General features: G+C 42.2%; 1 protein-coding gene across 1 annotated transcript; it reads right to left on the bottom strand.

The window, feature by feature from the left end:
• Positions 1-2,047: 2,047 nt before the first annotated feature.
• Positions 2,048-8,285, bottom strand: LOC148684193 (POU domain, class 6, transcription factor 2). The gene is made up of 3 exons (XM_088654222.1): positions 8,270-8,285; positions 7,037-7,205; positions 2,048-2,552 (listed from the first exon to the last, which is right to left on the bottom strand). Exons 1-3 carry the CDS (start codon positions 8,283-8,285, stop codon positions 2,048-2,050), a joined length of 690 nt encoding a protein of 229 aa, XP_088510348.1.
• Between the last annotated feature and the right edge of the window lie 2,157 nt (positions 8,286-10,442).

The raw sequence follows: 10,442 nt of genomic DNA on the forward strand, positions 1-10,442 counted from the left end.
TCAGCATTTGCTTGGCCACTGACCATTTTCCTGGCATATATATATTCCAGGCATGCAGTGCTTGGAAACACAAACCACCAGATAATTCTGCTGTGCAAGCTTAATTGAAATGAAGCATGGATTATGCCCCTAGTGACAATCTGAAAACTGAGGACTAGATCCAAATCCCGTTGAAACAGGTGAAACTGCCTATGTTGCGTCCAGTCTGCTTTAGATCAGCCATTTAACTAGCTCCTCTTACTTTCCAGTGAGAGAGGGAAGAACCTGTAAGGGAGGTGGGACCTTTAAGGCTACAGATTCTGTGGATGATTCGACTCTCAGTCGCACATGATGAGTTTTGTTGAAAAAGATGAGTAACTTCAGACTTACACCACGGTGAGGTGGAGAAGTATTGTACAATGAAATGACAGATTCTAATGCATTTTGAAAAGCCTGGATCCAAATATTATGGGGATGTTTGGATAAAGATATGTAATTTGTTGCTTCGGCTGTCCTCTAACTCCCTCGCTTTATGTACCCTTTTGACTGAATGGCCACGAAGTTTTGGATGACAGCCAAGAGACGTGTCAGTGATTTCTGCTTCCGGAAACCAGTTCAAAAATTAGCTAAAAAGTCATATTAAGTAATTCAGTCAAATCTGGCATTCACACAATCCCTTCTGTGTCTGTGCACAGTTCTGAAAGTAGCACTTGCCACAGGGGGTGAGGAGAACAGACTAACAGAATAATAGAACTGTAGAGTTGGAAGAGACTGTGAGGGTCATATAGTCCAATCCCCTGCAATGCAGGAACAAACAAACAAACAACAAACGGTGAAAGTGGAAACAGTAAAACGAAAGTTAGAGACGCAGCAGTTTGAGGGGGGGGGGGGAAATCCTTGTTATGTTCTTACATTTGCCATCAGCTTGCTTTTCATTAGAATCCCAAGAAAGTTCTTTGGCTATCAGACTTTGGAGAGAAATTGCTTCATATAGATAGAACCATAAAAAATGATGCAGTATATTGGACCACGTGTGCATTTTCTATTTATATTACAAAAAGTAGCTTTGGTAACCTCTCCCAGTTCGTGGCCAAAGGGCAGCGTAAGTGGCAAGTTGTATACTGTAAGCGAAAGTTCAAGTTGCTCAATATGTCCTTATAATGTCATCATCATTATACTGCATAATTTAAAAAGTCCACGTCTTCACACAAGAAATTCAAATGGTATTTGGGATGGAGAAGGCAGCCAAAACAAAGTGTCAACCAAATTTGAATCAAAACGGCAAATAAATAAGATCTTCGGTTAAAATAAATAAAGTAAGCAAACCCTACTGTTTAGAGAAACAGTCATTTTGGCACACAAACATTTGGAGATCACAAAACTGTGTATGCCAAACAAGAGGGTTGAGAATCGTAGCTCAAACCAAGTGTAGCATACTCATGTGCTGGGCATGTGAGAGAGGATGCAGGGGGGAAAGAGAGTCCTGTATTATTATTATTATTTTCCTCTTTTTGCAAAGTACAAATGTAAAAATTCATAACACAATGTGGTGCTCATAAAAGAGTAGACTAACAATCTAGTTTTCAATGCCATGTTTCTGACTTTGGTTAATAGTTTTTGTAGTGAAGAAGCACTTGATACCACCTGAAAGGCTACAATCACTCCTCCAGGTGGCAGGCTTGTACACGCTCTCCTTTAAAAACAGTTAAGGGTTTGCTGTTGTTGTCGGGTTCTTTTTCCATAAAACATGTTCACATTTTCATAATATACAGGAAAAAGTAAGCAATTATTTGGTTTACTTTAAAGTCCATTAAAAAAAAACAAACCACTGGCTTATTTTGGAACTAGTTCTACCACATACAGACACACTAAGTGCTGTGTAATTTTTTTTTGTATTTTTTCTGTTTGTTTTTATCTAGGAAAACCCACAGACATTTATAAATCGTTCTGCCCATCTTGTAGTTTTCCGAGTCTTTTACTTACAAGGATGGCGAAAGAGCATCTTTACAGAGTTCAAATGTTTAAAGTTTTGTTTGTTCGTGTGTGTTCTCTCTTTAAATCTATCCGTTTAAGAGTTTTCTTCCAGAGAGTCTGTTAAGGGCTCCATTGGGGCCGCCGTCGCAGGTTCATGCTGTTTTAGGCGTTTAATTGTGTTCTTCAGTGCTTGCCTCTTGTTGCAGAACCAGACTCTAACTACTTCCCGGTCATAGTTCAGTTTCTCTGCAATTTCCGTCATTTCCTGCCCAGAGGGATGCGTGTTCTTCTCAAAATGGGCATTCAAGATCTCAAGAGCCTGCGGCGTGAACGAGGTCCGCCTCTTGCGCTTTTTGGACGGTTCGCTCCCAATAAATTCAGTAAGGTTCTGCATACCTGCCCGATGGCGGGCCTCAGCCTCAGCCATCCATCGTTCAAGCACCGGCTTTATCTTCTGGGCACTTTTAGGGGTGATGTCCAGCTTTTCAAACCTGGCAGGATACAAAAGGCCAGGTTTCAGTTTGGCTGTCAGACTGCTAGCTATAGTGTTCTCTTGGGCTTCCTGTGGTAGGAAAAAGTGGCTTCTCAGGATGGTGTGTCTGAGGGGAAAATTGAGAAAGAAGAGTCTTACACTGATGCTCTGCCAGGGTGGGATTTCCTGCCTACCTGCCTAATTGACTGGCAGAGGTTATTTACAATGGATTATGAAAACTGTCAGTTCCACAGTTATATAGATATATATTTAAACAAACAAAGACAATCACAGTGACAAAATGCTGTCAGAATGCTACTTAATATACCCAGTTGCTGTGTTCCAGAGATCCATGTACATTCAGTGGCTCACGTGGATCTTTGGGACACATTGGAATATACTGATCTCATGCATTAAGCCTTAATGATTAAAGATCAAGCGCCTTCATTTAGTGGATAGAACTCTGTGCATGCTCTGAGTTCTCACTTCCGTTACTACTTTCGAAGGCACATATTTCAGATTTCAAAGCTTGCTTCCCCCCCCTTCAAAATCCTATATGCAATATCTAAGCTTAACACAAAAGCTAAAAACAGGAAATGACATCAGTGGCATTTTGTTTCATTCTTACTTCTACTGGGATCGTGTTCCCTTCCTGTAGCATATTGCTCAAATGCTGCTGTTTTAATTTCGCAAAGTGCCTGTTAGCCTCTGAATTTCAGGTTTCCTCTCCCTTTTCATTTTTAAGCAATTTTCACTGTATGCAAGTTAACACGGTGTCCCAACTCTGGGTAGGAATAAAAATTCCCAAAGCTGTTGCAGTCTTCAGTTCAAACAGCTGGACACATTGTAATTACCTTCAATGCCTCCACAAGTAGTTGCACTAAAAGAAACTCATGCCTTCCAGATGAAACCCAGCATAATAGTGGACTAATATACTGTGGTCTCAAGCTGGGTTTATTGTGGGATGTCCGCACACTGTGCCGAATGATATCATTTCCTGTAAATGAGGTCCTCTATGTATCATTTTGCCATCAAAAGTCCTTTGCTAGACCAGATTTTACAAATCTTCCACGCCATCAGGAAAAAGAAAACTATACTGAGGACTTTAGTCTTTGCAAAGCATGTCCAGTTCAAGTCTTGCATCACCGACTGACTTAACAAATGACTCTTTTTGTAGCTTTATAAATTACATTCACTCATTTTGCAGTGTCCAATTAATATTCCCAATGTAAGTCTCAGAATGTAATACTTTTGCAGAAGTGCCATTGCCCTTGAAAGAATGTGCTCTATTTATAATGGACTTGGTGTGGTTGACTTCTGGCCCTCCAAATACTGTTGGGCTACAAGTCCTATCACCCCTGACTATGGCCATTCTGGCTGGGGCTGATGGGAGATGGAACCCTTTAACATCTGGAGGAGACCAGGGCTGTAGCTAGGGGGTGGTGAGGTGGGCCCCCGCCAGGGGCACAGGCGATTAGGGGGCGCAAAATCAGCTTAAAATATGTCCATAAGAAATGGTTTTAAATAGAGGGTGAATTGAATGGGTGGAGGGGATGTTGGAGGAGAGGCAGAAGGAAGAGATAATTTGTCAATGGCAAGGGGGCGCAATTTGGACGGTTCTGCCAGGGGCGCAAGATCACCTAGCTATGGCTCTGGAGGAAACACAGGTTTCCCACCCCTGATGTACATGCTTGCGATGGGCATATACATGTTCACGTTGAACAGTAACTAGAAACCATTTCCCTTAAATGTTAAAAGAGCTGGATGCACAAGCCCTTTGAAATCCCGTTGCAATCGAAGGAATCTTAACACATTTTTTTTTTTACTAAAGGAAGTGGTTCCTAGATTGGCTAACATGTTGGGTTTGATGTTTTGAAATTCCTGCAGTCAGCAGGCTGGCATTGGGCGAGCCACCACCTCCTACACCAAACTTACAAGGCTGGAGATGACCCCATGTAAACACCCTGAATTCCTGGGGGCAACTGTGGGGTAACTAAATTGTGAATCACAGCTCAAGACCCAAGGAACTCTGGGTTTGTTCGAGAAACCTATGTATACAGATTTCTCTCCCATTTTCTTGAGGTAGGTCTGAGAAATGTCCTGCCTATTCAGCTATTCAGCACTGCCACATTAGCATTTAATAGAAAACTCTAGTGATTCACATTGTCCCCCTGTATATGCATACATAGCAAATTTGAACCTTGGACAAAGCTGAGTAATTCATCAGCCATTGTTGATGGGGAAAAGTTTGTGGATAACATTGTGTTCAGTACAAAAGGAGTGGAATATATAATATATATCAGTTAAACTGAATCACAATGCCAAAGTCACCAGTGGCCTTAAATATTTCAACTACCTGGACAAATTATTGGAATGTCGTTCCCATTTCCCAGCTAGATTACGATGCTCACGAGACTGAGAACTCCATCATCATCCATCCTACATAGGCCATGAATTGATGATCTTCTACCTCCATGACCAAGATTGTCAAACAATTGGTCTCTGCCATGCTCCCATGCTCATAATATCCATCTGCTCCTAACCCCTGACCTGAAGCCTACTGGACTCTTTGCACAACCCATCATAATGCTGTCCTTTGCTTGACCCATTTTCCATCAAGTTTGTCATCTTTCTTCCTGTTGCCTAAGTGGCAGTATCTCGTGTACTGTAGGTGGCAGTGGGAAGAAAATTTATCTGTCTGTTCCTGCTGCAAAATTCCTGGCCTCTGTGAAGGGGTGGCCTAGACAGCTGTTGATCATTGCTTAATTATGGGATTGATCCTGGCATAATTTTGTCTATTTACCTTTTTTGCATATACTGTATAGTACAAAATTTATCAGGCAGTAGCTACCATGTTACTAAGCTGTTGCCAATTTTGCGGCATGGTGAAGCACTGCAATGTTTTATTTAGTCAAGTAAACTATCTGTAGGTTAAAAAAAAGATACATTTTGGTCATTTCCTCTACATATCTGCAACAATATGTGACTGCAGTTCTCTTAAACATGGAATTAAATCCAGTCGTATTTTTTGTGCAAGGAATTTCATAGTTTATAATTCCAAGCATTCAGATCCGTGTTGAAATCCAGCATCATTGAAATCTTCCAAGGGATTTGCCATGGACTTCAAAGGGATATGTGAAGCATCCCGTGTAGTTAGCATCTGTGCATTAGACCAAAACAAAAAACTGGGATGATTAAACCAAGCACATGCAAATCTAGCTGTGTGGATTCATAGGGCCATGTTACAGTGCAATGCAAAAACATAAAATAGCAGTTGCTTTAAAAGCAACAACAACCCTCTTTTTGTTTAGGTTTCTTCTACCAATTGACCACTGAGATTAAATAAAATTAAAGTTAAATAACCGGGAGTGGGGAGGAGAGCCATTTTCATAACAATTGTGTGACCTGTTAGTGTTGGTGCTTCAGTATGCGATGTTTGGTATAACGATATACAAGTCTTGAAACAAATTTCCCAGCAGTGGTATCCTTGTATAGACTGAATAAAGGTTATTTTCTACAGGGAGGTATCTTATAAGAAAAAACAGTAGGGGACACCATAGAAGTGAGAGGAACCTATGGAGCTTTTTGTATTTAACAACAATCAATGGGTTTTATGGAAAATCATTGAGCAAAATGTGAGCTGCAAGCTCACTACCCCATACTGATGTTATTTATAACCTTAGTCTTAAACTGCGGGAAAAGTACATTTCCGTTCTATGGGGAATACATTAAAAGTATAAAGAGCAGATAAAAAGACAGAGCATTTCATGGATCACCAAGAACAAAATCCACTTAAATGAGCTTAGAGTTGGTTTCTTGGCTTTCGCTGATGGAGGAGGACTACGAGGCATTGCCCAAGAGAGAAAAGCTGTTACCTAAGTGTGTTTGTTACCTCATGCATAAACATGGGATTAGTGTAACACACACACACATGAAGACATAGGGACTTTGCTCCGAAGACCTTTAACTCTGTCAAGACTGCTTTTGGTTTCATTATTTTGTCACTCTCGGAGCATTATTCTCTCCCCGCCTTGAATCCATGCTTTTTTTTTTGAAACACTGGAGAGTGATATATGATTAATCCCAGAAAGTCTGGAAAAAAGCTATTATGGCTTTATATAGATTCCCTGCACTCTCCTCTGTATCATTCGGGAAAATCATCATTAACATCTTAGATGTGAAGTGCGAGCTATGGTACTACAGGCTTAAACCTGGCAGGGAAGCATCCATGAAATATCTGTTCAGTAACCCCATCTGTAGAAAATGGCACAGTATGAAGAGGGTCAGCTGGTGCTTATGCAGCAGCAGCAGCAGGAGGGTCTCCAGTTCCACTACTGAATTATGTCTCAAGGCCAGGAACATATTTATTGTTCCCTACTTGTGACAAAAGTAAAGGGTGGGGGTGGGGGGGAAGGAGATGAAAGTTATTTTAAGGACGTGTGCTGAAATAGATCTACTCCATCACAAGAGCACCCACTCCTCTATGTCTTCCGTTCAAAGGAGCTCTTTTCCATGGACAGGTGATTAAAGCAATAAAGGCCGCAGAAGAAGCAATAATAAGCCGCGGGAGAGGGGCCTGGAGAAACGAGCATTTGCTGTGTATCTTGTTACCTGCAGATGGCAGACTGGCTGTAGGCTGGACCTTCTGTGGCACTTAGAGCTTGACCAACTTGCGTCTGGGTGAGACCAAGTGACAGGCGTCGGATTTTAAAAGCTTTGGCAAATTCTCGGATTTCCTCAAGGTTCACCCCGTCCACCTCGCTGGAGGCTGTCTGGGGATCTGTCGAAATACAAGAAAAGGATTTGAATTCTTCATTGCATATAAAATGGAATTAGCGTAACCTCCGTTATTGGCATGGCTTTGGGAAGCAAACAAAACGTGTGAAGATAGAGCAATGGTACTGGATGCCTCCCAGTTGCCAACTTAGGGCGAAAGGAGTTGCGGTGGAAAGCATTAAAAGCAATGCCTGCTGATCAGATATTTCATAGGGGTTGTATGGGGGGCAGTTGGGGGCCCTGCCCCATCAGACTCATTGACTCATTCTCAAAGAGTTCATCCAGTAAAACTAGTTCCCAGTAGGTTTGGGGAATCGCTAAAGAGAGAAGCGATTTTGGGAAATGTGTTAACTTAGTAAAAAGGAAATGGATCGTTTGTTCTATTTTGTCTAAAAAAACACCTGCATTACAAAAAAATATCTTCAAGGTGTTTGGGTCATTTAACTGGACTTTTAACATTTAACTTGTACACTGGAACCTCTGCAAGATTTTTGTTCCGCATCACCCCAAACAGATGCCCGTTAGGGTGATGCAAGCACAACCTTAAAATAGTAGGACTGACACCTGCTTTATTTTTTCCATTGGACCCTCAGAAGATAATGCTCATAATGCTGCGAGAATAAATTGGTCTTCTGCCTCCGTCGTAATGTACTGACACAGCTTTTGTCCCTGAAAGGGCACATAATAAAAGCTATCTAGCAGAGGAAGGCTCCTTTGGTGCTTGAAATGCGGTCAATTTAGGACTTATCAAGGGAAATGACACAACAGTTGGAGATGGTACCCCCCCAGCCCCCCCTCCCCCAGCAACTGATCCCTTGCTAAATGAAAGCATTCCCGAAGCCGGTGGAGACAGCATGGGACTGGAATAGTGGAATATTTCAAAGCGTTGTTCACTCCTGCGTATAGTGAAGCCATTCCCTTGGCACAATGTCTCTATCATTTATCACCTCATTCCTGAGATGTTCCGATGTGAAATATTTTTACCACAAGAATCAATTCATTTCTCTAAATGCAAGTCATCGGTGGTCTATACTTGACTACAATTCAGTGTGCAGACCAACGTCTTACCGTAGTTTAGGCTCATAACTGTTCTCAGTCTTATTGCAGAACTGCTGCAGGAAAATTGCTATTTATCAGGCCGATGTTCAAAATTCTACTGACTAGAATTCCCTACAAATTCTCCTAGCCCATCAGAGAGTTCTTGTATCAAATTCTTAGTCTAGATTGACTAGGATGGAGTTAACATTCTAAAAACGGGCAGATACGGAACTCCCTTTTCCCATATGAGGCTACCTAGCATTTAAGGGCATCTGGTTAAATTGTATTTCAAGTATCATCTATTTGTATTGCTAATTGTTATGTGATGGGGTGCCAGAGTTTTGTTGGTGCAAGGCACCCATGATTCCTGGGTTTAGCAAAAGTTGGAATTAATCAAGCTTTGATTAAACTGTGCCAAATGCTGCTGGATGCGGCTCATGCTAATGAGCCAGGCCAGCCTGTCAGGGCTAGCTGAGTGTAAGCCATTAAGAAAGACCAGTGGAGGATCATCAAGGAAACCATCAAGAGGGAGCAAGGACTGCCAGGCAAGGGAGACAGGGGACCCTCCCCCAGCTGTGTGTTGGTGGGCAGAGACCAAAGGGGTTTAGGATTTCAGGGAGGGTCAACAGGGAAAAAAAGTGGCCAGTTTTGCAAGTGATTTGGGAAGCAGAAGAACGGCAGAACACCGTGTGGGTTGGCTAGGACAATCTGTGAATGCAGGGCTGTGTTTATGGAGGAGATCACAGCCTCTTGGGATATGGATGCTCTGGACTCTATCCATCTAGGTTCAGGTGATATATATGTAAATAACACCATATATCATAAAGACACCATCGTTGTCCCTGGGTAGGCACCTGGAGCCCCTGAAGTCTTGTGCATCACTCAGTGCAGATTGGAGTGGCATGTAACGGTATAATAAACTCTATAGAACATAGATGGGGGCTTTTTTTCATGGTGACCCTGGGGTTTTTGTGCTTCCCCTATAGATCTCCCGTTTATGGGCCGGGCCTGATTTAGCTACAGCAGCAGAACTGCAGAGCAACTAATTAAAACTCAGAAATAGTTATAGTAAGCATGCCAAAGAGAATGGCCTCCCTGTGCAGCTGATTCCTACCCTGGCCACCATGTTGTGAGGTTTCGTTCCCTTTCCATTCCTGCTAGGGGGAATATGGGTAAAAGCACGAAGGCTCACAAGTGTCACATGATAACTGTTTCTAACTGTTACAGACAGGGAAGAGTTGCTACAGGTAGACCATTTTTGCTTATTTCCTTGCAATTACCACACAAGCTCTCATTTCCCATACATCTCCTTTCTCTGCATGGTTTTCTGTCGCACTGTTCATTGTGCCACAAACATTTAATTTTCTTGTTCACATATGGACAAATTCTTGGCTACTGTGCCAAATGGTGCACACCAGCCAGGAATCAAAGCTTGTCTTGACTATTCCTGCAGGTACCCCTGGATAAGACTGATGATCTAGATCAGGGGTCAGCAAACTTTTTCAGCAGGGGGCCAGTCCACTGTCCCTCAGACCTTGTGGGGGCCCAGACTATATTTGGGGGGGAAGAATGAACAAATTCCTATGCCCCACAAATAACTCAGAGATGCATTTTAAATAAAAGCACACATTCTACTCATGAAAAACCATCAGGCAGGCCCCACAAATAACCCAGAGATGCATTTTAAATAAAAGCACACATTCTACTCATGTAAAAACACGCTGATTCCCGGACCGTCTGCAGGCTGGATTTAGAAGGCGATTGGGCCAGCTCAGGCTCCTTGGCCTTAGTTTGCCTACCCATGATCTAGATCTACTTTAATCTGGATTCCAACCTGTTTTCAGAACTGAATCAGTCTTAGTCACCCTGAAAGATTACCTTTTTCATCAAGAGAGAAATAGGAGTGCCATCTTGTTACTTCTGCTCAATCTCTCAGCAGCATTTGAGATTATTGATCATGGTATCCTCTTGGACTGACTCAGTGGGACTGGGCAATCAGAGTCAGTCTGTGGGGCTACATTCAGAAGTAATGCACATTGCATTAAAAAAATTCTAACTTGGGCCTAAAACCAGCAATTTGCAGCCTCATGCATTTGCACCATTCAGCAGTCAATGACTTGCTTATTTTGCCAGTTGGCCGTACTTATAGGTACTTCACAAAAGCAAGGAAGAAAAGTTGGGATGGAAAAACAGAAAGAGAAAG

This window comes from Zootoca vivipara, chromosome 11 (assembly GCF_965207765.1).
Source record: "Zootoca vivipara chromosome 11, rZooViv2.hap1.1, whole genome shotgun sequence".
NCBI classification, from domain to species: Eukaryota; Metazoa; Chordata; class Lepidosauria; order Squamata; family Lacertidae; genus Zootoca; species Zootoca vivipara.